Source organism: Patagioenas fasciata, chromosome 3, assembly GCF_037038585.1.
Source record: "Patagioenas fasciata isolate bPatFas1 chromosome 3, bPatFas1.hap1, whole genome shotgun sequence".
NCBI classification, from domain to species: domain Eukaryota; kingdom Metazoa; phylum Chordata; class Aves; order Columbiformes; family Columbidae; genus Patagioenas; species Patagioenas fasciata.
In genome coordinates this window covers 125041024-125067874 of record NC_092522.1, presented here as the reverse complement: position 1 = coordinate 125067874, position 26851 = coordinate 125041024, and the positions used below count along the sequence as shown (strand labels likewise).

Here is a 26851-nt window from a genome sequence, read left to right as displayed (position 1 = left end):
TGCTCTTTGTCCTGGACAGAGATGAGCTCCCCCAAAGCTGGGGTGCCACAGCCCAAGGGTTTTAGAGCCTCTGCAGAAGCTCAGGGAGCTGTGTGGTGGGCAGAGGCTGTGACCGCTGCCATGTCCCACTGCCTGGGGGGACGGTTGAGTCCCAAGGAGCTGTGGGATCACAGAATCACAGGATGGGTAGAAGGGACCTTCCCAGCTCCCCCACTGCAAGGACCGTGTCCCAGCCACCTCCCGTCCCCGCGCAGTCCTGACCGAGGCCGGGTCACCCAGGAGGGCCGTGACTCCACTTGCCCCCTGCAAAAATCCAGTCTGGGGCTCACGAGGCCGTTCTTCCTAATTCCTGAGCTCAGCCTGCCGGGCTAAATCGGGTGCGTGTGGTGTCCTGCACCACCCAGAGCAGCTTATTCCCCGTGCGCAGCCCCGGCCGTGGGGATAAGACGGGGATCACCCCGATTAGCGCCTGAGCCGACAGCGCTGGGAGCCGCTGTGATGTGGGGCAGATTTGCTGGGGCAGAGCTGAGTCCGGGCTTGTCAGGGTGGCCACGCTGCCACCAGGAAACACCATTTCCAGTGACGTTTCCTGGGGCACCTTCCCCAGCATCACATCAGATGAGCTGCGGTTGAAGCAGAACATGACCCTGGCTTCAAGGATGCAGGAGAGGGTCAGCGTCACCCACCCAGCATCACCGCCCGCTCCATGTTTGAAGCCCCACATTTTGGGGCAAATCATCCTCATTGTGGCCACAGCCCCAGCTCTGCCCATGGGAACTCAGCACCGACTCTAAGGGTGCTTTAGAGATTTAATCCCTGTGTGGGGCTTAGGGCTGAGCCCAGCGTGTGATGCAGAGCAGGACCCGCAGCAGGGACGGATCCAGCCCCCGCTGCCCAAGGATGGAGCTGCCCAGGGAGCAGCTTCACTGCAGGGTCTGGGGGTCCGAGCAGCAGCCAAAGCCCTGAGAAGAGGCTGATTGGGGCCAGGGACTCTGCTCGCCTCCAAGGAGCCCCAGTTCCTGCCCTGGGCAGGTCAGAGGTGCCACCTCCTTCCCCAGGGCCCAGCCAGGCACAGGCAGGGACAGGGCAGGAGCTGCTGCCCCCTTGTCATAGAACCACAGGATGGCTTGGGTTGGAGGGACCTTCCCAGCTCCCCCAGCCCCCCTGCCATGAGCAGGGACATCTTCAGCAGCTCAGGTTGCTCAGAGCCCCGTCCAGCCTGGCCTGGGATGTCTCCAGGGATGGTTCAGCCACCACCTCTCTGCCCAACCTGGGCCAGGCTCTCACCACCCTCAGCACAAACAATTTCTGCATCATGTCCGGCCTGAATCTCCCTCCTTCAGTTTAAAACCATCACCCCTTGTCCTATCTCAACAACCTTTGACACCCATGTCCTGCTGCTTCCCCACAGCCACCCCCTCCAGCTGTGCCCCAGCCCTCGGTGCTCCCGGCTGCTCCATCTGCCTCGCTGCCAAGGAGCAGCCAGCACATGAACCAGCAGCTCCCTGCACACCTCCCCAGGCCGCCCCTGCCTCCCGCCACCTCCTTCCCCCTCCACGTGCCCCCCGGCCTTGCTGCCGGGGTACGGGATGACTTACAGGGAGCTGGGGTTCAGCGCTGGTTGCAGAAGTGGCAGAGCAAAGGGGAGAAGCCCATGTGTGAGAGCAGAGCTGTTGGGATGGCAGTGGTTCAGCTGAAGGACGATGCTGCACCCCCTGTGCACCCCGGGCAGGGTCCTGTTAGCCCCAGATGGGGTCCCCGGGCCAGTGCTGCCCATTCCCCGTCACGTCCTCCCTTCCCCACGGCTCAACCACAGCAGCCAAACAAACCCCATCGCTGTGGGGAGAGCCCAGGGAGCTTCTCCACCCGTGCCAAGGAAAGAAGGTGCTCACAGAGGGGCTGGAGTTCCAGGGCAGGTCCCGCGGCCCAAACCTGCCCCTGGTGCTGGGCCACCCGCTCTGCAGAAAACAAAGAGAAACACCATTAAAAGACTTGGAAAGTTTTATTCTTTACTGAACTTTAATAGCTTGTTGTTTGGTTTAAACACAATAAATATTTCAGTAATAGCATTTCAGACCCACTGCAGTACTGAAGCTCCCAGCACCGGGACCCTGGGAAGCCGTGGGGGTCCTGGAGCCGTTGCTCAAGGCCAGGTGGCTTCACCTGGTGTCTTTGGGGACAATCCTGCACAGAGGGACCCTGGCTGCGGTGGGGAGCCCAGCAGAGCCCCCAGCCCCGGGGGAGCCAGGTCCCCCCGCCGGGAAGGACAGAACCGAACCACAGCAGCAAGCGCATCATTTCCCAGCCCCGGGAAGGCGAGGGCAGCGGCAGCGCCGGCTCTGCAGCCCCGCTGTGCCAGGGGTGGCGGGGACTGAGCTGCAGAGCCCCCTTAGCGCCCCAAAACCTGGCTCTAGAAGGACGAGGCAGCATCAGCAACTCCTTCCCCATGAAAACCGAACAGCACACGGACACAGATCACTGAAGATGCCCCGAAGGGTTGCAGAGAGTCTCCCTGTCCTGCATTCACAGCGGTAGGAGCCCAGAGAGCAGGGACTGTTTGCAAATGCACCCGGTGCAAGGTTTGGGTGTGAAATGCCACGGCTCACCCTGGGTCCGTGGTTGACGCTGCTGCCTCAGGTGCAGGGGCAGAGCTGGAGAACGGGGCGATTCAGGACTCGGGCAGAATCCCAGAGTCAAAAACAGGCTGGGACCCACCATCCCTCCCTTCCCGAGGGGCTGGAGCCAGCGTGGCAAGGACCCCGACCCACACCAGGGCAGCAGGACCCCGACCCAAACCAGGGCAGCGGGACCCCGACCCAAACCAGGGCAGCGGGACCCCGACCCACACCAGGGCGGCGGGACCCCGACCCAAACCGGGGCGGCGGGACCCCGACCCAAACCGGGGCGGCGGGACCCCGACCCAAACCGGCGCAGCGGGGACCCCGACCCAAACCGGCGCAGCGGGGACCCCGACCCACACCGGGGCAGCGGGACCCCGACCCAAACCGGGGCGGCGGGACCCCGACCCACACCAGGGCAGCGGGGACCCCGACCCACACCAGGGCAGCGGGACCCCGACCCACACCAGGGCAGCGGGACCCCGACCCAAACCGGCGCAGCGGGGACCCCGACCCAAACCAGGGCAGCGGGACCCCGACCCAAACCAGGGCGGCGGGGACCCCGACCCAAACCGGCGCAGCGGGGACCCCGACCCAAACCGGCATCCGCTCTGGTTGAAAGCTTGAGGATGGAGCAGGTCAGTGTCCTGGGAGGGAGGGAAGGGGGAGATTCTGGTCAACGAGGTTTCCAAACCTGAAATGCAGCACCAGCTCCTACCACAGGCCCAGGGCAGACACCGCTGGCTGAGGTGAACGGCACCTTGGAGGGAGAGCAGCAAATTTCACCGAGAAGCTCCGCTCCTGGGGCACTGATGTCCCAACCACCTCCTCCGAGACCAGCCTGGAGCCCTCTGACCACACCAAAGGGTCTTCTACGAGCTAACAGAGGCCTCATCCGGCAGCACAGAGGTCAGCGTGGCACCCACTGTCACCGCGTCCCACCACCAGCAGCCTCCGCGTCACCGCCACGCAGCACAGCGAGGGGGGCAAAGGCACAACGAGCCACGTTTGCAGCGCCAGGGCTGCAGATCCGCGTTCGGCAGAGAATAACAGAGCTCTTAGGTGACCCAGCTCTGAAACCCCCAAGGTGAGGCCGACACACAGCACTGGAAGGCTTGGGGATTACGGTTGCACACAGGGATGCTGCTAAGCCTCCCATTTCTCAAGCAAGTGATGCACGACAAGCAAAAAGGGACAAGTGGGAGAACCCTCTGCTTCAGGGAGGTTCCTGCAGGTTTCAGGACACACAACCCCCCTGCAGAGCTTTGCTGTAAAAGGAGGTGACCAGAGCTCAGCTACAGCTTGTGTTTGCACCACATCAACCGCTCCCTTGGATCTGGGTATGGAAAAGTTCTGAGCTGCTTTCCACGCAGCTGCTTCTCCGAGCCGCCAGGTCTGTCACGAGCGGGCACAGACGCTCTCAGGGGCTTTGCAGAACTGACCTGAGCTCAGAACGGCTCCGGGAGCACAAACTGAACGCGGCGCAGCCGGGAGGTAACGCCAGGCCAGCGCTATTTAAGGAGCTGAACGATCTGTTTCCGAGGCTCAGGAGCTCCCGCTCACACCAGGCTGCGCCCCGGCCCTGGCAGAGCCGCCTGTGCCAGGTGGCTGATGTTTGTGAGCAGAGAACCCGCTGCTGGGGTCAGACTGAAGGAGAGAAGAGTTCATGGTGGAGCAGACACACCGGGGGAAGGAAGAAGCTAAAACCACAGTTTGCATTGCGTTTGCACAGCCACGGGTTGGGCGCAGTGTTTGGATTTGTATCACAGAACCCCAGAGTGTCAGGGGTTGGAGGGCCCTGGAAAGCTCATCCAGTGCAATCCCCCTGGAGCAGGAACACCCAGCTGAGGTTCCACAGGAAGGTGTCCAGGCGGGTTTGAATGTCTGCACAGAAGGAGACTCCACAACCTCCCTGGGCAGCCTGGGCCAGGCTCTGACACCCTGACCCCCAATAAGTTTCTTCTCCTCTTTTAGTGGAACCTCCTGTGTTCCAGTTTGCACCCATTGCCCCTTGTCCTGTCACTGGTTGTCACCCAGAAGAGCCTGGCTCCATCCTCCTGACACTGCCCCTTTCCATATTGATCCCCATGAATGAGTCCCCCCTCAGTCTCCTCTTCTCCAGCTCCAGAGCCCCAGCTCCCTCAGCCTTTCAATTATTGTTCACCAACACTGTAAAATGTTTTCAGGCTGACGGCCGCTCAACCTGTGCTCGACCATCAGCCCCAGCTCCGCTTGCGCTCGGTCCCTGCGCTGGCACAGAGGCCGGAGCTGTGACACGAACCACGAGAGGAGACGGCGAAGGCTGCGAGCGAGGCCGCTCCTGCGGCCCATGCTGATGTGCTGGGGTGTCCCGAGCGCCCCAAACCCTGGTCCAGAGCAGGGGCAGCGGGGCCGCGGAGCTGGCAGCGCCGTCCCAGCGGGTCTGCGAGGGCCACAGCCCCCCGCGCTGGTTCTGTCCCGGTCACACTCTGTATTGAGATAAAATGTGCAAAACGGATTTAGGAAAGCATAAGACAGTCTTATTATCAACTCAGCGGGTCCAACAGTAATTAAGGGAATATGATTAACGCTATCCCTGGAAGAAGAGACAGCACAGATCGGCTCTCAAACACCGCCAGGGGACACGTCCTACCCATCCTGGCCACAACCCCGTCCCACCGCAAGGACAGAGCCTCACCAGCAAGGCAACCACCGCAACCCATCACCCTCAGGCGCCGCTCACAAGGAATACATTCATTCTTAAGACTTCAAACCGTAATTATTAACAAAGAGTTTGTTTCTCAGCACGCCCCAAGACAATTTGGGCTTTCGATCAAGCTTTTCCATCCCACCCTGGATTCTGGGAGCAGAAATCGCTGAATTTCTCACAGCCCAAAGCAACCAACCCCCCCAGCTCCGCTGCAGGAGCGGAGAACACAGTCGGCTCTGCTCCACACAACAAACCTGGGTTCCAGCACTGAGTTCAGCAGATACTGTTCTAGTTCCAAGGTGCAATAAACGAAGGCACCACAAATCTCAGACTCTCCAAAGATAAAGCCCGTGCGGATAAGAAATGGCTCCAGTTTTTATGGGAGATCTCCTGCAGCACGACAAATATTTGCCGGATTTCAGAGGGGAAGCGCTGCTTCCACACGGCTGGAACCTCACCAAGGGGTTTTTTGTGTGTATTACGTGCCGCAAACCAGCTCAGGTGAAACAACGGACAAGCAGCGTGTGACTGGGCAAAGGCACAGCCGAAACTTCAAGATGATCCGACCAGTGATGGATGGGACAGGACACGGTGAACCAGAGCTCCGTGATCCCCTGGTCCTGCAAACGCACAACTAGAAAGCAAATCATCCAACCTCTGCTTTTTATCGGTGCTGGGCGCACGGTTTCGCGACCTGAACACGTCCCATAGACAAGCGCTGTGTGTGGTTTTAAGACTCCCTGGAACTCTCGTGCGTGACTTGAGTTCATCCCCCTTCACCACTATCACAGTTCATTAACCCACAATAGTCAAAAACTCAAGCGCAGCCCGGTTCATTTGTACACTGTTTGGTTTTTTTTTTCTCTGTACAACATCAGTAAAATAGGAATAAGCTCCTTTATCAAAGAAACCCTGGAAACCGCGTGTCCCCGCTCCCGGCCGAGCCGCCGGTCCCCAGGACGTACCGTGACCCAGCAGCGTTTCCAGCCTCATCGTCTGCGCGACAACGATGCCGACTCACAACCGAAAACAAAAAGCATTAAATAGTAGTTAGAGCTGGAAGGTTTCCCAAAGCACCTGCGGGAGGAAAACGCAGCGACCAAGCGTCTACGAGCCACGTTGCACAATCATCAGTGTATAAGCGACTTTGTTCCCATGGTAGATTATACATATGCACAATCTGCTGTGCTTGTTCGCTTCGGGATGCAGCCGTTCCAGAGCCTGGGTTTAAGCTACACTCTTCATTCAAGCACAGGTCTTCATTAAATAAAGTGAACAGAAAAGAAAATCAGCATTCGGTCTTCACCACCCCACTCTAACTCAATTACAAAAACTAATTAATTAAAAAAGAAATCAATGCAAACATCTGTTACAAAGGAGCAGTAAACAAATCTATCCCTGGATGAGACGTGCAGCCGCCGAGGGCGCTGCTTGTGAAAACAAAAGCGGTATCTGGAAAGGACCCCACGACGCGCGCCTGTGACCCTCCAAGGTGCACACACGCCACTTAAGGTGCTTCTCCGAGCGGGGAACTTGCTGCCGCGGGCGGTGCGGTGGATGGAAGGGTGATGTGCGGACCCAGCGCGGCTCAGGCAGCGCCCAGTGACCTGAAACCGCGGGTTCATCCCGTGGGAAGAGGGGGCAGGCTGGTGCAAACCAATTTCTGCCGCCGAGCCCCCTCCCAGGCGGGGAGCACAGACAGACAGACAGGAACGCGGCCGAGATGTGGTCCCGGGTACCCACAGCTCGAGCCGGGGAGCCAGAAGCCACCTTCCCACTGTTACAGGAAGCTGAGCCCTGGTTTTTCTAAGCCCAACAAGTAGAATAGAATATCACTGGAATTTTTGTGTGTGTTCTTCTTTAAAAAAAACATAAGAGGCGCAAGTATTTCCCCAAATCGGTGAGTGCAGGAAGGCAGAGACCGGAGAGGGTGGGAGAACCGTCCCCATCTGCTCCTGAAGCACCAGCCGGGACCGGGGCTCTCTCGCAGGATTAGGGACAGACAGGACCCCCAACCCTGCAGGAATCAGCTGTTCCGATCACGACGCTTCGCTCAGGTAAAGCCATTTGCATCCCCAAGCGGCTTTACCTGAGCGAGAGCTGCAGTTGAGGTTTCACTGGGAACATTCAGCTGGTCTAATATACAGTAATAGTGACCCGAAAGGCGACCCCTCCTCGTCCAGTTTCACCAAAAAACGACAGTTTGCATTCATTGAACAGCAGCGGACGCTGCCCCGTACCAGTCCTGCCCGGCTGCACCGGGTACCGTGCGGACTTTGTCCTGATGTCTGTCCAGAGGATCGGTTTAGATCTGTGGCGATGGTTGAAGTTATTTACAGGTATTTGCAGCAGTTATTTACAGTACTTCTGCGGATCGCAAGCCGATTTTCTCTTCTTCCACTCCTAGTCAATCCGGCGTGGGCTTCTTTAGCGAGAAGGGCCGTATATTGAAGTGCCTGCTCAGCTGGCTCACCTGGGGACAAAGAACACAACGGGACTGGGTTAGAGAGGCTGGAGGGATGAGCAGGAATCACAGGGTGGTTTGGGTGGGAAGGGACCGCTAAAGCCACCCCTGCCATGAGCAGGGACATCTGCACCAGCTCAGGGTGCTCAGAGCCCCGTCCAGCCTGGCCTGGGATGTCTCCAGGGATGGTTCAGCCACCACCTCTCTGCCCAACCTGGGCCAGGCTCTCACCACCCTCAGCACAAACAATTTCACTATATCCATCCTGAATCTCCCTCCTTTAGTTTAAAACCATCACCCCTTGTCCTATCGCAACAGGTCCTGCCCAAAAGTCTGTCCCCATCTTTCTTCTTATCCCCTTTTAAGCCCGGAAAGGCCACACTAAGGTCTCCCCGAGCTTCTCTTCTCCAGCTGAACACCCCAACTCTCTCAGCCTGTCCTCCCAGCAGAGCAAAGCGAGCAGAGCACCAGACCGGTTCCCTGTAGGGCTGACAAAGCTCTGCCACCTTCCCATACCAGTTTCCCCACCATTGTGCACCTCACAGGCGCAGCAGATTTGGACCTCGTGCTGTGGGGCCAGCCAGGCTGCCCTGCCCCGGACCTGAGCCCTGGCCCAGTTGGGGACAAGCAGGAATGTGGCCCTGCGAGGTGCAGCTTGCCAAGGGACAGGCTGTGCTGCCCAGGAGCAGACTCACCTCCACCCTGTGCTCCTCAGGAGCAGGAGGCAGGAACATCTGAGCACAGAGTGAAACCCTGCGTGCCCGGGCTGCTGCTCCCTCGCCGCCCCTCCCAGGAGAATTGTTAATATTTTGCATAAATTAATTTGCTAATCTCAAATATGAATGTGAAAAAATGCTCCCTGACTCCATTTACTCCCCTGTTGCGATAGGACAAGGGGTGATGGTTTTAAACTAAAGGAGGGAGATTCAGGATGGATGTAATGAAATTGTTTGTGCTGAGGGTGGTGAGAGCCTGGCCCAGGTTGGGCAGAGAGGTGGTGGCTGAACCATCCCTGGAGACATCCCAGGCCAGGCTGGACGGGGCTCTGAGCAACCTGAGCTGGTGAAGATGTCCCTGTCATGGCAGGGGGGGCACTGGGGGAGCTTTAACGGTCCCTTCAACCCAAACCATCCTGTGATTCTGCGATTCGATGACTCACAATTCAAACTGGGGGTTGAGTACTTTGCATTGCCCATGAACACACACAGGAGGGTCACAGAGCGGAGGTGACCCCAGCGCCAGAGTTTTGGAGCAGAGGCTGAGCTGGGCACAGCGTCCGGGCAGGTTTATCCCCAGTCGTTACTCCCAAAGTCAGAGCAGTTCGGGATTATGTTCCACTCACAGAGCCTTACAAGGCTCTTCAGCTCAATAAAAGCTCTTATATCCTAAAATAGACGACCACCCAGATGGGCCCTTGGAAAACTGGAGGTGGGGGGAAGGAGGGAAACAGAAATTCATGGGAGCAGAGCACCGAGCAGCTCGCGGCAGCGGCCGGGCGAGCCCGGGCAGGCAGGATTACACCACCCGGTCATCCCCGTCTCCAGCTATGATCCCGAGACCAAATTTATTTAAGCTTCTTAGCTATTCAAATCCTTCTTGCACAGAAGCCTCATTACACTAATTGGAAAGACAAGACAACCTGGCTATTCCTTCTTTGCTGTAATTACAGTTCAAACTGGACTCTGGAGGGTCCACAGTAAGAGCTGGGGGTCCCAGGGGATGGGGGTCCCCAGGAGGGTGTTGGTCACAGCACCCCAGGCTGGTTGGGGTTGAAGGGACCTCTGGAGACCCCCCAGTCCAACCCAGCTGCTCACACAGGGTCACAGAGCAGATCACACAGGTGGGTCCAGGCGGGTTTGAATGTCTCAGAGAAGGAGACTCCACACCCGCTCTGGGCAGCCTGGGCCAGGCTCTGGCACCTCCCAGCAAAGAAGTTTCTGCCCATGTTCACATGGAGCCTCCTGGGTTTCAGTCTGTGCCCGTTGCCCCTCACCCTGGCGTTGGGCACCACTGAACAGAGTCTGCTCCATCCTCTGACACCCACCCTGAGCTATTGATCCATTGATCACATCCCTCTCAGCTTCTCTTCTCCAGCTCAACAGCCCCAGTTCTCTCAGTCTCCTCATCACAAAGATGCTCCAGACCCCTCAGCATCTCTTTTAAGCCTCGCCCAGTTCCTCAGCAGCTTCTTGGGACATTCCTAATGGGACTCGGTCTCCTCTGAGTTTGTTTTCTCTCTTAAACCAAATTCAGGGAGTCAGCACGGGGAGCAGATCAGTCCCTGGATCTCCACGCAGCCCTTGCAGGAGCCACTGCAGCTGCGGTGTCCCCATGTCCCCTCGCAGGGACGTCCCTGTCCATATGGGCTCTCCCAGTGACTCCAGCGCAGAGCACGCCTGCGAGGTCGCAGATTGGACTCAGCAGTCAGAGTAACACCAACACACGTTTAACTTTTTATACCAAGGCTCCCAAATTAAGCTGTCCTGCCCCACGTGCAGACCTGGCACCTGCTGGAGCCGCCTCTCCCATGTCCCAGGGTGCGGGTCACCCACGCCGGCTCACATACACCCACGCTGCTCCCCAAGCTGCAGCTGGGCTGAGTTAAACACAGCAGCAGAGATGTGAGTGTTTCTTTTCAACTGATCTCTGGTACAACAGCCCCTCCGTCACATCGTGTGAAGTGTCTTTCAAACCCATGTGACAAGCACAGCACGGCAGCCGGGCAGGGGGGGATTGTCCCGCTCTGCTCTGTGCTGGGGCGGCCTCACCTGCAGCATTCACTGTGTGCAGGGCTGGGGACACAGGGGAAAAGGACATAAAGCTGCTGGAGAGTGTCCAGAGGAGGCTGCGACGTTGGTGCAGGGTTTGGAGGGGAAGCCGTGTGAGGAGCGGCTGCAGTCCCTGGGTTTGCTCAGCTGGAGCAGAGCAGACTGAGGGCAGAGCCCATGGGCTGCAGGTTCCTCAGCAGGAGCAGGAGGGGCAGGGTGAGCTCTGCTCTGTGACAGTGACAGAGCCCAGGGAACGGCAGCAGATGTGCCGGGGAGGGTCAGTGGGACATGAGGCAAAGGTTCTGCACCCAGAGGTGCTGGACACTGAACAGGCTCCCAGGGAGGGGTCACGGCCCAACCTGACAGTGTTCAAGGAGAGACTGGACAGGGTCCTCAGACACACGGGGTGACCTGTGGGGTGTCCTGTGCAGGGACAGCAGTTGGACTCCATGATCCTGGTGGGTCCTTCCAGCTCAGGACATTCTATGATTAAGCCCCTTGTCAGGAAGCAGCTCCAGTTTGGCACAGCCAGAGGAGGCACAAGCAGAGCTCGGTGCTCCCAGTTATCCTCCCCAGCATTCCCATTTTTAAGCACCAAACCCAGCATCCAAACCCCAATCCCCAGCGCTGAGTTCACCTACCACCACCACCCCGTAGTGGATGTGCGCCAGGGTGAGGAAAGCGGTGAGCAGGTAGAGGAGAAGCGTTTCGCTGTGGGGCGCGAGCCCGGCCAGCACCACGGCGAGCACGGCCGCGATGGGGAGCAGCATCCAGTTGAGAGGCTGGCAGCGCGTGCTGCTCATCTGACAGACGATCAGTTGGCACTGCGGGAAGAGAACGTGGTCAGAACTCACGCCCGGGGTTGATTCTGCAAGCCCAGAGCTGTCCAGAGCACACAGAGGTTGGTCGCACACCTACACGTATTGATTGCCTGTGGTTTCCCCGAGCTTCTCACTTTCTTTGCTTAGTTAAGGCCTCCAGCAAGCACAGGCGCAATATGCAGCAAAACCACATTTGCACTCAAGCTTTAGCCCCCCAGTTTGAAGTTTACACCCCAAAAGAAGCAAGAACTCCTCCTGTATTAGCAGTTTGCCATTCACAACACAGAGGATGTGCGTGTGTGTGATCAAGCTCAATGTAACCAATTATCTGGTTTCTTAAGAGTGAGAGCTGCAGATCCCAAACCCTGCCTGCTTCCCTGTTTTTCAATCATAGTAAAACAGAAGTTAAATTAATCTTCACATCTCCCCTCCTCACATTTGAGTGCTCTTTTTGAATCCCTGCCTCCCAAGCATCCTGACACTTGACACTTTTCAGGGGTAAACCGGAGCAGAGAGGAAAAGCCACTTACAGAAATGTTAGCGAAGGCTGTTCCAACCATGAAGTAGAAGAGCCTGGGATGGACCTCTAGGATGTCTGTTGGGGACATGAAGATCCACGTGGTGCAGAGCAGGAAGAGCAGCACCGGGGACACCAGCGGCAGCATGATCTCATACACAGAGTGGTGCTTCAAGGTGTTATTTTTATAGGCCCTGAAATGCAAAGGAATGAAAATACATGGAGCTGCAGTCCGTGCTGCCTTCAGAGAGGGCTGCAAAATGTCATCGGCTGTTCTGCTGCAGATCATAGAATGATTTTGGTTGGAAAAGCCCCTCAAGATCATCGAGCCCAACTGTTCACAGAATCCCAGAGTGTCAGGGGTTGAAGGGCCCTGGAAAGCTCATCCAGTGCAATCCCCCCATGGAGCAGGAACACCCAGCTGAGGTTCCACAGGAAGGGGTCCAGGCGGGTTTGAATGTCTGCAGAGAAGGAGACTCCACAACCTCCCTGGGCAGCCTGGGCCAGGCTCTGACACCCTCACCCCCAACAAGTTGCTTCTCCTCTTTCAGTGGAACCTCCTGTGTTCCAGTTTGCACCCATTGCCCCTTGTCCTGTCACTGGTTGTCACCCAGCAGAGCCTGGCTCCATCCTCCTGACACTGCCCCTTTCCATATTGATCCCCAGGAATGAGTCCCCCCTCAGTCTCCTCTTCTCCAGCTCCAGAGCCCCAGCTCCCTCAGCCTTTCCTCACACGGGAGATGCTCCACTCCCTTCAGCATCTTGGTGGCTGCGCTGGACTCTCTGCAGCAGTTCCCTGTCCTTCTGGAACTGAGGGGCCACAACTGGACACAAGATTCCAGGTGTGGTCTCCCCAGGGCAGAGCAGAGGGGCAGGAGAACCTCTCTCGACTGTTCCCCCAGCCCTGTCCCTGCCCCATGTCCTGAGAACCTCATGTCCGTCTGTCCAACCCTCCAGGGATGGTGACTCCAGCACTGCCCTGGGCAGCCTGTTCCAATGCCCCACAGCCCTTTGGGGAAGAAATTGTTCCCCACATCCAACCTCAACCTCCTCTGGCGCAACTTGAGGCCGTTTCTTTGTGTCCCTGTCTCTCCCCAGCTCCCGCTCTCCAGCTGAACCCCCAGGTCCCTCAGCCGCTCCCATCACACTCATGCTCCAAATTAACGAAGCACCTGCTTGTCTGGGTTGTGACCAACAGGACAACCCCAAAAAAGCTGAAGGCCCTTCTGCAAGACCCAGCAGAGCAGCCTGCCAGCCCGCTCCTCCCAGTACACCCTGTAAACTGGGACTTTCTGGTGCATCAGAGCCACTTTACTACGCTGAAGACACTCATCTGAAAACAACTAAGGAAACCACGTTCTCAGAGGCTTTGGAAGCTCTCACTAAGGTGGTGGTGCAGGGGGGAAGCTTGGGGGCAGAAAACACTCACTTGTAGAAGTTGTAGAGGCTCATGGGCAGCGTCACGGTGAGCGCACAGGCTGGAAGAGAAAGAGCCGCGTTACTGCCCCGTGGCACAGGGAGCCCACCACGTGCGGCCCCGACCGGCTGGGCGTGCTCTGGCGTGAGCTGCGTGTAACCAATACAGCTCCGAAGCGCACCAGGAACAGCTCGGCATGTTTAAAAGTAGGCGCTCGGAACTCTTCTCCAAAGAGTTTTAATTACAAGTCAAGGTCTGCTATAAATGAAAGACATTGCCATTTTTAAAAGTCGCATTAATGAGCCCAGTATTACGCTTCAAACAGTTTAATTACAACATTGCCTCCAATGAGACAAACTCCACAAGTGGCGTGGCTGCGCACAACAGTTTTCAGTCTTCACAATAAAGCCCATTTACCCTTTCTCCCACAGTTCCCACTGTCCAAAACGTTCTTGTCATTTAACTTGACAAATGATACAAAGAGCCTTAGACTTGGAAGTTCTGGACCTCAAGAGGAAACATCTGCTACACTCAAACCCCTCAGAGTCTATCGCGACCCTTTCCGTGTTTATCTACCTTTAAGTGTTTTATCAGAGCTGCAAATATTCCTGGTTTTAATAACCCAGCTCCTATCCAAGCACACAAGAGCAGCCAATGTAGGCACTGTGCTCTTCCATAGGGGAAAAGTGTGTTTATTATTAAAATGTGAAGTTCTACGGCTACCAAAGGCAAACTGGGAATATCCACCTGATTAAGAAAAGTGCAAGCGTTACATGTAACACAACAATTCAACTCGATTTGAAATTAAGTAGTTACAATGAACGCCTAAAGAGGCAAACAGATGAAGCAAAATTAAACAGAGCAAGAACATCTGAATAAGCGTTATCATAGAATTAAGACATTTGGTTTCGTGAAAAAGGTGGAGTTTAAAAGACAGGCTTCAACATGGAGTTTCTTACCAATAATCATTGTAGTGAATAGGTCTCTATATAAGAAATTAAACAGGAAAGGTGCATACCAGGCCTCAACTCCCACAACGGCTGTCACTATGTAGACAATTGAAATGGTCTGAAAGAGAACACAGGAGAAACCGGCGTGAGCGGCACCACGGGGACGCCGGGGAGCGCGGGAGAGCAGCTCCGGGAGCGGGTTCTGAGCTGCACCAGGGGCAGCAAGGAGAAAATAAAACACAGAAATAAAAATGCACAAACATCCCATCTTAGAAGATGAGGCCTAAGAAGTGCAATAGCTGCTGAGAAGGACACAGAATCACAGGATGGTTTGGGTTGAAGGGACCATTAAAGCTCCCCCAGTCCCCCTGCCATGTGCAGGGACATCTTCAGCAGCTCAGGGTGCTCAGAGCCCCGTCCAGCCTGGCCTGGGATGTCTCCAGGGATGGTTCAGCCACCACCTCTCTGCCCAACCTGGGCCAGGCTCTCACCACCCTCAGCACAAACAATTTCTGCATCATGTCCGGCCTGAATCTCCCTCCTTTAGTTTAAACCATCACCCCTTGTCCTGTAACAACAGACCCTGCTCAAAAGTCTGTCCCCATCTTTCTTCTCGGCCCCTTTTAAGTCCAGAAAGGCCACACTAAGGTCTCCCCGGAGCTCCTGTTCTCCAGCTGAACCCCCCAGCTCTCTCAGCCTGTCCTCCCAGCAGAGCTGTTCCAGCCTCGGGTCATTCCTGGGGCTCCTCTGGCCGCTCTCCAGCAGGACACGGCAGGAGCTGCTCCTTGAGCAGAGTGAAGATGCCCTCACACATCTTCAACTCACGAGGTGCCTGAAGCACGGAGAGACACGAATTTTATATCACGAACTGAGTGACCAACTCCGGAGGCTTTGTCTGGGACTCTTTCTTATCCATCTGCTGAAGCAATCCCAGGGAAAAGCTCACGAGCTTTAACAGGAGCCCTGCAGCGGGTGAAACTCGCTGTAGGGTGGCTTAGCCCTCCAGCCCCTGCCTTTCTGCAACGGGGAGAGAGCTGAAAGCATTAGGGTTAAGCAATGTTTATGGAGAAAGGGGTCAGAGCAGAGTCAGAGGGGACCAGCTACAGTCTGTTTTTGTTAGCAGAGACGATTACTGCAATGAATGCAATTATTGCAGTTCCTGGCTAGGAAGGACAGCCATGAGCAGTAAAGGTGAATTGTATCATCCAGAGCTTATAAACACAGAATCATTTTGGTTGGAAAACACCCTCAATTCACTGAATCCAACCATAACCCACCCCTGTCCCTGCCCCATGTGCTAAGAACCTCATGTCCGTCTGTCCAGCCCTCCAGGGATGGTGACTCCAGCACTGCCCTGGGCAGCCTGTTCCAATGCCCCACGGCCCTTTGGGGAAGAAATTGTTCCCAGATCCAACCTCAACCTCCCCTGGGCAACTTGAGGCCGTTTCCTCTGCTCCTGGCGCTTGTTCCTGGGGAGCAGAGCCCGACCCCCCTGGCTCCAAGCTCCTTTCAGGCAGTTCAGAGATCAGAAGGTCTCCCCTCAGCTCCTGTTCTCCAGCTGAACCCCCCCAGGTCCCTCAGCCACTCCCATCACACTTGTGCTCCGGCCCCTCACCAGCTCCGTTCCCTTCTCTCCACTCGCTCCAGCACCTCAAGGCCTTTCTTGGCATGAGGAGCCCAGAACTGCCCCCAGGATTGGCGGTTTGGCCTCCCCAGGTCCCAGCACAGGGTCGGTCACTGCCCTGGGCCTGCTGGCCACCCCAGTGCTGGTCCCAGCCAGGATGCTGGTGGCCTCTTGGCTACCTGGGCGCACACTGGCTTGCTCCCAGTTCTGGTGGGCTCTTCAGAGCTTTGTGCAGACAAGGGAGAGATGGACACGCCAAAGGGTTCATCACTGTCAGTCCCAACACCCACTGCCTGGTTACTGCGGCGCAGAGGGGCAGCTCCCCAGGGGCCTTTGCTCCAGGCACAGTGATTAACGTGCCAATTAGTTATTGTCCTTCATTTTGGCACACATCCTGCTCGGCCCACAAGACACCCCAAACTTCTAGACTTGAATGTACCCATGTTGGTATAATGCAGGAAACTAATTAGAGGAATGATTTGGGTGGCCAAGACCTGCATCTTAGGGCAGCAGAAGACAGGCAGTGGAAACACAATGCAAGATCCATTCTTTAAGCCTCATCTTTTGCGGATAGCTCACCCACAAAAGCTACTCGGAACAAAACAAAAACGCACAAACCTCCTTGGATTTAACGGGTTTTGAGCAGTCGAACTGCAGTGCCACGTGACGTGTTTTTGAGCAATTACACCTCAAAGTCACGCAAGTCTTGGAGAGCTTCTCCTCCTCCTCCTCCTCCAGGCCTGGAGACAGACACCCACCTCCAGCCAGCATTGCAGTGACCCAGTTCCGAGGTTTTGGGCACGTAGCAGAGCTGTGGGCACCCCTCGCACCCCTCGGCCGGCACTACTGCACCCCAGGCACGTTACTGGTGTGTTCAGGCTCTGCGGAAGCCGAGGAGCGGCCGCGGTCGGTACTCACCACCTGGCTGATGTCGTATCCCCAGGGCAGGAAGAGAATCCCTGTGTTATACTTCTCCCAGTGGGAGAGGATGAATGAAAACAAGACCACCCACAAGAGGAGGTAGAGAACGAAGACACTGACACCCGTGGAGCCCCGTCCGAAGGTGGAGTAAACCGTCACGACAAAGTACACGCAGGCCCAGCTGTCCAGGCCGTGGTCGAAGAGCTCTCCCAGGGGCGTGCTGGAGTTGGTCCGCCGAGCCTGTTTCCCATCCACGCCGTCTGCGAAGAGAAACAGGAGAAACAGGGGGTTTCGCTGGACACCCCCACGCAGAGCAAGGGGCCCGTTTGCACTGACGAAGGGTGCAGCCGGTGAACAGCAGCTCTCACCCCCTCCGTCCTCTAACAGGAAGGGCACTTCCCAGCCCTTGCTCTACTTGAAGCTGAAAAATGCAACGAAGCCTGAGATCATATTTATTTATTTAAAATAGACTAAAGATGGCATTTCACAATTCATCTTCAAGTCAGCTCCAGCATCCTCCTTTCACATCAGCTGCTCTGGTACAACGTCCTTTATCCACTTTGCGAAGTAGCTCCCAAAAACCTCTGCAGCAGCTCGAGCAGGATTGGATTAGTGGGTGGCAGAAGCCCAGAATCAGAGATTTCTCAGCAGGCTCAGACATGAGGTGCAGCCGCAGCACCAACAGACGACAGACACAGACCCCTCAATCAGCTGAAGCCTTACCTAACGTGTAGGCCATGAAGTTGAGCAGGCCCACGATGATCCACACTCCGCTTGGAACGTGCTGGTGATCGGGAGCTGCGGAGATCAGAAAGACCCAAGTCAGGACAGCTCAGCACGGGCTTTCCACGGGTTTATTTTGGCACAAGAGGCACAGCAACACGGACCGGAGCTCATCGAGACAAAGCACCTACACAACTCAGTGAAACTGAGACGTTAGCTTCGCCATCTGCAACTCGAGGAGCCCAAGGGTGCATTTGGAAATAGAAGGAAGAGGCACAGCTTGTTGGCAGCAGCCTCCCAGGAGCCCATGGAGATCTGAGGGGAACAGCGATTCTGTGAAATCACAGAACACCGGGTTGGAAGGGACCTCGAGGATCATCCGGTCCAACCTTTCTCAGTAAAGCCTGGTCTAGCCAAGCTGGCCCAGCATCCTGTCCAGCTGAATCTTCAATGTGTGCAATGCTGGAGAACCCACTGCTTCCCTGGGGAGGTTATTCCAATGGCTGATACCTTAGCTAACAGCTACCGATGCCACCCGAGCTTTTGAAAGCCTGACATATTAAAACCAATCCTTGTCTGCCTACCGATAAAGGCAACCCCAAGAAACTGGGATTTCTCCCACTTAACTGTGTTTTGACAATAGGTCCAGTTTTAGAAGAACTAGAACTCTGAGCAACCTGAACTAAACGTGGCAGGGGCAGAAAGAGGAAAATATAGAGAGGAAGTTATTGATAAGTGATGGATTGTTCTCATATTGTATCAATGTTTTGCTTGGGACACCCCCATGAGGAAGGGGACACAACTGAACCCTGGGATTCATGAGCAGACGAACACGGGTCCTGTTAGAGAGTTCAAAGCTGTGCACATCCTTATGCAGAATGGTGAAACCGAAAGGAGGATTTTTGCCTTTGTTAGTCCGAAGGTGGTGCTGGCGGGTTGTCTGCAAGAGGGCAGTTAGCTGGGACGCAAAGAACAAGGCTCCACCTGCTGACTGCAGCGAAACAGAGTTTCCCACATAACCCCACCTGATTTTAAAACGAGGGCGCTGGGTTCTCGTCTGCTCTGTAGGCAGAGCCGATTTCTACTCAAGATTTCAGCCGTTTCCTGCTCCCTCGTGTTTGGACAAGTCCTTATGGTGAAGCCCAGCGAGTTCGGCCCCTCTAAACTGCCCCTCCTGTGGCACAGCCACCTGCCTCTGGGAAGGCCCAGGCTAAAATCTTATCAATAAGCACCAGAAGTCACAGCAGAGGAGGCGACAGATGTCACCACTCCGATGCTTCACATCCAAACAGACCAGAGGCAGCCTTACCAGAAGCATAAAAGTCAGGGTCGAAGTATGCCATGAGGAAGAAGTTGAAGACAAGCAGCAGGAAGCCAGAAAACGTTATCAAATTTGGGGCCAGCCAGGTAGGGAAGATCTATGGGAAAGCAGCAAAAGAACACAGGAACTCGTTAAAACGTGTAACAAGGGCCACGTGCTGGTCCCAGCCGTGGCAGAGCCCTGGTTAGAGGCGTCTGGGCGGCAGGAAGCTTTAGGCCGGGATGCGGTGAGCTCGGGGCGGGCAGCACCCTCTGTCATTAGTGGCACCACAGACAAGCGGGGCTTTTCAGCTGAAGGGTTTGGAGAGAAGGTTTTGTGGTGCCGGGAGTTCTGCTGTCCCACTCGGGGCGGGGAGAGCTCTCACCTTCACCACCGTGTTCCAGAAGGGATGCATGACGTACAGAGACAGGGGGTTGCTGTCCACGGCGCTGTACTGCGAAAACAACGGGAAAAACCAAAAAGCAACAGTTAGGGCTCCAGCAACGCTTGCAAAAAGCCAGAGATCCTCAATATTGAGCTTTCCCTGCTACTTGAGTCTTGGCGCTGCAAGAATCCCAGAGTGTCAGGGGTTGAAGGGCCCTGGAAAGCTCATCCAGTGCAATCCCCCCATGGAGCAGGAACACCCAGCTGAGGTTCCACAGGAAGGGGTCCAGGCGGGTTTGAATGTCTGCAGAGAAGGAGACTCCACAACCTCCCTGGGCAGCCTGGGCCAGGCTCCGTCACCCTCACACTCTGCTCAGGGATGGAGTCTCACCAGGGACGGTGTTAAACAACCCAAAAAGCACCAGGAGCTCCAGCAACCCAAGAAGAACGAGCAGCGTGTCCAGCGCAGCGGTTCTTGGGAGGTGGGGCGAGACTTGAGGACACACTTTTGCAGCCAGCGCTCCCCACAGAGCCCCAGAAAGGCCGCAGCGCTGGCCTGGTGGCACTCTGCACAAGCAGAGAAGTGACAGCCCCAAGCACCATGGGACTGACCCACCAAGGACTCAAGCAGGGATGGGGTGCTCAAGCAACGTGGAGAGTCCTGCCCCATAAGATGAGCAGGGTGAGGGACCTTCTCAGCTCAGCACCCAGAGGAGCTCCAGGATGGCGAGGAGCTCCTCTGGTGGGGTGCTCACCACGGGAGGCTGTTCTGCGGCAGACACCGTGCTCCCGGGACCATCATGGGACACATTCCTGCGCTGGCAGCTCAGGGCGACCCAGACACAACCAGTGAGGCAGCCCAGAGGTCCTGCAAAGAGCTGGTGGGCTTCAGATGGCACCTATCACTGACTCACCCAGCTCCAGTCACTGGGAAGAGACTTTCTCGTCCCAGAAAGAAACCAGATATTTATGAGCAAGGTCTTCAACCACCTCCCTTGTCCTGGAGGTGCTCCAAAACACCACACACCCCAACGTGCAGCCCCAAGTATCTCCAAATCCCACACATCCCAACGCAGCTTCAGGCACGGAGCGTCTTTGGGCATTAAGAATACAGAGGCCCCAGCTTCCCAGTGCAGCCCCCAGGTGACCTGGGCTGGTTTGTGGGGACAGAGATCGGGGCCAGCAAGGGAACAAAGCGATCGGAGCAGAGCAGGCAACGGATTTCAGTGTTTGCCCGTAGGATCCACGACATTTTTTAATTCTTCAGTCTAGAGTAGAGCAGCTTGAAGCAGCTGCCCGCTGACTTAGTGAAGGATCAGCATCTCGCTCCGTGAGCTGGAGCCTGCGTTTCCAAAGGGGAAGGATTGGTGGTGAACACGAGGAGGCCCATGGGTGCCCATGCAGGACGGGGTCGGAGGGCTCATCAGAAAGGCTCCTCTCCTTAAGGAGCTGTGATTGCTGCAGAGGCACCTGCTGCCCTTGGGAAGTGGGGAAGAAGAGCTCTTACCCCTCACCCCAAGGCTTTCAGGTCATGGAGAGGTTGGAGAAATTACAAGAAAAAAACTCAAAGACCAAATAATGAAACAGTTTCTAGATAGAAAGTTAAAGTTTGACATCCTTTGGCTCTCAAGAGCACCATGAACTGTTATCTGCCCTTCCTAGCAAAGATCACCTCGGCTAAAGTCCTTGTCCCCAGGTAACACGTTGATAACAATTCCAAGAAAAGCTTCATAGGTTACGGAACTGCTCAGCTCATGCGCCCGGTGCCAAGCAGGGCAGCACCCACCCCCCAGGCGATGAACCCGGGGCTGGATCAGCACCCACTGAGTCCCAGCACCGGCGTCCGCCGCGTCCCACGCCAGCCTAACCCCAGGGGCAGGGCTGGGAGCAGCGCTATGGAGAGCAAATCACAGCCACGCACCCCGCACCGCCACGGACACAACTGTGCGCCCCTCGAGATAAGGGGGGTTGGTTGGTAAGGGAAACCCATCAGCAGAGAGCAGCTGCGTGTCCCATCCCATGGCCTTGAGCGAGCCGCCATCTCTGCACACACCACTTGTTCCTCTCCCCGTGCTCCTCTCCTCGGCTGGAAACCCTGGAAGCGAAGGGGACAGCCTGCCCGTTCCAAAATCTGGGAAGAAAGAGGCGGGAGTAGTAGAATCATAGAACAGCTTGGGTGGGAAGTGACCTTCAAAGCCCATCTAGTCCGACCCCCTGCCACGAGCAGGGACACCTTCACCCAGATGACATAAAAATGGGGGCAGCTGTTGACACTCTGGAGGGCAGAGAGGCTGTGCAGAGGGACCCAGACAAACTGGAGAACTGGGCAATCGCCAACTGCATGAAGTTCAGCAAGAGAAAGTGCCAGATTTTGCACCTGGGACACGGCAACCCCGGCTGTACAAACAGACAGGGGGACGAGATGCCGGAAAGCAGCTCTGCAGAGAGGGATCTGGGGTTTCTGGTCGATGGCCGATTGAACATGAGCCACCAGTGTCCCTGGAGCCAAGAGGGCCCCGTGTCCTGGTGCACCCAGCACAGCACGGCAGCCGGGCAGGGGGGGATTGTCCCGCTCTGCTCTGCGCTGGGGCGGCCTCACCTGGAGCATTCACTGTGTGCAGGGCTGGGGACACAGGGGAAAAGGACATAAAGCTGCTGGAGAGTGTACGGAGGAGGCTGCGACGTTGGTGCAGGGTTTGGAGGGGAAGCCGTGTGAGGAGCGGCTGCAGTCCCTGGGTTTGCTCAGCTGGAGCAGAGCAGACTGAGGGCAGAGCCCATGGGCTGCAGGTTCCTCAGCAGGAGCAGGAGGGGCAGGGTGAGCTCTGCTCTGTGACAGTGACAGAGCCCGGGGAACGGCAGAAGATGTGCCAGGGAGGGTCAGTGGGACATGAGGCAAAGGTTCTGCACCCAGAGGTGCTGGACACTGAACAGGCTCCCAGGGAGGGGTCACGGCCCAACCTGACAGTGTTCAAGAAGAGACTGGACAGGGTCCTCTGACACACGGGGTGACCTGTGGGGTGTCCTGTGCAGGGACAGCAGTTGGACTCCATGATCCTGTGGGTCTTTTCAGCTCAGGACATTCTATGATTCTATGAGATCAGGTTTTTCAGAGCCCCATCCACCCTGGCCTGGGATGTCTCCAGGGATGGTTCATCCACCACCTCTCTGCCCAACCTGGGCCAGGCTCTCACCACCCTCAGCACAAACAATTTCTGCATCATGTCCGGCCTCAATCTCCCTCCTTCAGTTTAAAATCATTATCATTGGTGGCTCATGTCCAATCTCTCACCCCAGCACCCCAAGCCCTTCTCCTGGGGCTGCTCTCTATCTCTCCACCCCCAGCCTGGACCGATACCGGGGTTGCCCCGACCCAGGTGCAGGACCTTGCACTTGGCCTTGTTGAACCTCATGATGTCCACATGGCCCCACTGCTCCAGCTTGTCCAGGTCCCTCTGGGTGGATCCTGTCCCTCAGGTGTGTCCCCTGCACCACTCACCTTGGTGGCACCTGCATATTTGCTGAGGATGCACTCGATCCCACTGCGTCACTGATGAAGATGTTAAATAGCACGGGGAAAGGGCAAAGCACCACCCCACAAGACAGCTGCCAGCGCAAAGAAGGACCAGCGGTTCTCACGGGGCTCTGACACACAGGTTAAGATCTCACAGCATTTGTTCCCCCGTGAATCCCATCCCTGGCAAACATTTCTGTACCTCCAGCCGCCCCTCCCCGTGACGGATGGGTCCGTCTCGCTGCGGCTCCCGTCCCCACGCCACCAAGCCCGTAGGAGCTGCAGAGCAAGTGGTAACAAAACCTGCAGCTCGATGCCGCACCGAGGCGAGGTTTAAGCCTCGAGGAATTTCCATCCCAGCTTAAAGCAGTTTTGGAGGACAGAATTCCAAACGCTTTACAAGATAATAGGATTTAAACCACTGGTTAGGCAAGGAGGAGAGTTGGAGGCTGATTAAATCTCATTATCCCCAAAACAGCCGGATCAAGCAAACAGACGTGGCGTTCGCAGCAAGGCAGGGGAATTGCTCTGGAGTCTCTATGCTCGTGTTCGGAGGTACCTCGGGGAAGCTTCCCCAGGCCCACATCCCGGGAAGCTTTCCCCTCTCCCCAGCGTTTGGGGATAATAGACAAAAAGCAGCTTTTCCCCATGGCCACGCATGTTCCACCTTGTTTGCAGAACTCAAAGAGCTGGGAACGAGACGTTGCTCAGGGGGGGAAAGCAGCTGTTTTGCAGAGCTTTGCTGATACAGCCACCCTGGTCTCAGCCCGTGTCCTGGAGGGAGGGAGGTGGGTGGGTGCTCTGCCCGCTCAGGGGACACCAACAGAGCAATGGGACCAAGCCGGGGCTGGGCTGGTGTCACCCTAAGGGACAGCGCTCCCGGCAGCCAGGACAAGGCCACCTCCAGAACACCAGCGACCTGCCGGGCACCTCCTGCAGCAACGTGTGATGGGAGCAGCCGGGGGCTCAGCTGGAGAACTGGAGCTGAGGGGAGACAGGGACACAAAGAAACGGCCTCAAGTTGTGCCAGGGGAGGCTGAGGTTGCATTTGGGAACAATTTCTTCCCCAAAGGGCTGTGGGGCATTGGAACAGGCTGCCCAGGGCAGTGCTGGAGTCACCATCCCTGGAGGGTTGGACAGACGGACATGAGGTAGGGACAGGGTTAATGGTTGGATTCAATGAGCTTGAGGGTCTTTTCCAACCAAAATGATTGTGTGATCTGCCTATTCACACACACTAATGTGTCGGGGTAAAGCCAAGGAAAGAGCCCAACTGTCCCCAGGAGTACCAGGCTTGGGGCTTGGGGCTCATACCCCCCAAACTCGCTGCTGTTGCTCTGAGGAAACTCTCCTGAGGCCACAAACCCCGTGGTGTTCAACTCACCAGACACAGCACCACCTCCACAATTCACCCACCTCATCCTCGCTGCAAATTAGCATCACCTTTTCCACTTGGATCCCTATGCACTGGTCTAGTGACTCACATATGTGACTATTATCCTTCTCCAAGTCATCTTTCTATCACAGTCCATGAATAGCACCAGCTAGGAGTCCTGATTTCTCCCTCATTTCCAGGGAGATCAGGTCAAACAAAAAGTGCTAATGCACAGGAGGAGTTTTGTACGCCCCAGAAGCTGCTTCTCAAAGCAGACAGGCGTTTGTAAGGACCCTGCTCTAAAACAGCACCGTGCACGTGGACGTCGCTTCTCCTTACAATCGCAGGCAAGAGCCAGCCCAGCCCAGCCCAGCCCCTTGGGATTTGGTTTTAAACTTCTTAAGAAAAGAACAGAGCGAATGGCTCATACAGCTTAAAAACAACATTAATCACGCAACCAGGACATCTCCGGAAGATCCAATTATGTGTCCAAGGAGGAAAAGCAATACAGATTTACAGCCCAGATTCTACCAACAGCCGTCCTGTCCAGAAAAACAATGTCGCTTTTATGTAATCCGGTCACCAGGAGCCAGCGGTAGATCAAACATTGTCACCCGGTGTCACACCTGAACGGATCCGGGGTGGGCTGGGGAGGACAGAGGTGGCGGCACAGCTGGGGACAGCAGCCAATGATGCCTTTGGATGCCCTATATTGCTCGTGGGCACCCCGGCGAGCTCCGTGAGCCCCGTCTCTCACCGCCTGCACCGGCAGCGGGAGCAGAGGGAGCTCGGCACAGCAGCTCCGCCACATCCTTACGGCTGTTTCCTATAAATCTCCTTAAGCACGGCGAGGGCACAAGGCTAAGAACCTTCTCCCAGCAGGCTCCAGATAAGCCAGGAGGCAGCGAACTCAACAAACCCCCGTCCACGTAGCTGAGCGGAGCCGTGCCAATGCAAACAAGTCACGCTTGCCCTATGCCCACGATCTGCCAGTGCAGAAGCCACATCGGGCATTAATGGTACTTATTAACTCCGGGCGTGTTTGTCTTCTCTAAGGTCGTTTCTCGGCTGGCACAAGAAGGGAGCGCGTTGGCAGCGGCAAACCCGCAGGAGCCGCGGGGTCAGGCTTCCGCCTGCTCCTGCTCTCCCCCATGCGGCTTTTAGACATTTAGCAATTACAAACGCTTCAACACGCGGCACGCAGGGGACCTGGCAAGGTCAGAGCCCGCTCCTCCAAGAGCGGACACTGCGCCGAGCACAAGGCTCCTTCCTGCTCCCCGGGCCCCACAGGGCGTGCAAATTCAATTGAAAACCAGATTTCTACCCACCGATGCTCTCGCGGGTTCAGACCCTCGGCTCTCGCTGCCACCAGCTTGGGGGATCATTCCTGTCTTCTGCAAACACAGACATCGGGTCACCCCTCCAGTAAAGCCCATGGTGATGAGTGTGGGCAGAGGCTCGCTCTTCCTTCTAATCATAGAATCATTTTGGCTGGAAAAGACTTTTAAGATCATCGAGCAACCATTCCCCCAGCCCTGTCCCTGCCCCATGTCCTGAGAACCTCCTGTCCGTCTGTCCAGCCCTCCAGGGATGGTGACTCCAGCACTGCCCTGGGCAGCCTGTTCCAATGCCCCACAGCCCTCTGGGGAAGAAATTGTTCCCCACAGTTTGGGGGGCACAGGAGCTGTGTGGGACCACAGACGTGGTGACTGAGGAGCGTGCAGAAACGGCCCCGCTCCAGGAGGAGGACTTGGCTACAGGGAGAGCAATGCTCACGGGGACAACAGCTTGACCTCAGAGCTGAGGTAGCACAGAGGGATAAAACAAGGATGCTTGGATGCAAAACATCAGCAAACAGCCCGGGCAGAGCGGACACGCAGCACGTTTGCAAACAGCCTGACCCAGCCCCAGCCCCTCCATGGGCCAGATCTGCTCTGCAGCACAGCAGCCCATAAAAGAATAACTGAATAGTTTGGGTGGGAAGGAAGGGACCTTCCCAGCTCCCCAGTTCCCCCTGCCATGAGCAGGGACATCTTCAGCAGCTCAGGTTGCTCAGAGCCCCGTCCAGCCTGGCCTGGGATGTCTCCAGGGATGGTTCATCCACCACCTCTCTGCCCAACCTGGGCCAGGCTCTCACCACCCTCAGCACAAACAATTTCTGCATCATGTCCAGCCTGAAAAATCATTTCCCTGTGGATACGCAATGTGGAGCAACACTTGATGTTGATGGCAGGCTCCAGCAAGCAGCGTGCCAGCTCTGGCTGCATCCAGGAGCTCTGTCTCTGAGAGCATTAAATAGCCATGAATATGGGTCACCACCGCTTCTGCTACAGTCCGAGGCGATCAGCTGCGGAACGGACACACAGATGGTGAGTACGGGAGTGGGAAAGATGAACCTTCAGGGAGCCGAGGCTGGGATGCAGTTAGAGGAGCAGTGGTGAGCTGTGGAGTGGGAAGCGAGGGATCAGAGCAACCACTCTGGGGAGGAAGAAGAGGCAGGAGCCAAAATGCACAAGCAGGAAACCCGTTACAATAACACTGTGTCAGCTGAAAGACCTTCCTGCTGGTTTGGACTGCAAAACAAAGGGCTGGAGTACCTGACGGGGGGTCAGGCTGGTTTTGTGATCCTGCTCCTGGTGCCCGAGGAGAACAGAAGGGAGCAGGGCGAGGGGGCAGGAGCCACTCGCCACCCATGGGCACACTTCAGCACCCACCCTGTGCCCCCCAAGGGCCAAAAGACCACCCCAAAACTCCTTCTGCTGGTGATTT

The 26851-nt window shown here is 56.4% G+C and overlaps 1 protein-coding gene across 2 annotated transcripts in view; it reads right to left on the bottom strand.

The window, feature by feature from the left end:
• Nucleotides 1–7347: 7347 nt before the first annotated feature.
• Nucleotides 7348–26851, bottom strand: part of SELENOI (selenoprotein I) — a 28981-nt gene continuing 9477 nt past the window's right edge. The window contains exons 2-10 of one of the 2 annotated variants that reach the window (XM_065835207.2): nt 19198–19266; nt 18822–18930; nt 17513–17587; nt 16787–17049; nt 14254–14362; nt 13307–13355; nt 11891–12071; nt 11181–11363; nt 7348–7780 (exon numbers count right to left, since the gene is read on the bottom strand). In XM_065835207.2, the coding sequence (XP_065691279.1) occupies nt 7664–7780; nt 11181–11363; nt 11891–12071; nt 13307–13355; nt 14254–14362; nt 16787–17049; nt 17513–17587; nt 18822–18930; nt 19198–19266 (1155 nt within the window). In that variant the 3' untranslated portion in view covers nt 7348–7663. The remainder of the gene's footprint in view (nt 7781–11180; nt 11364–11890; nt 12072–13306; nt 13356–14253; nt 14363–16786; nt 17050–17512; nt 17588–18821; nt 18931–19197; nt 19267–26851) is intronic. The other variant, XM_065835208.2, reaches the window with a different exon arrangement.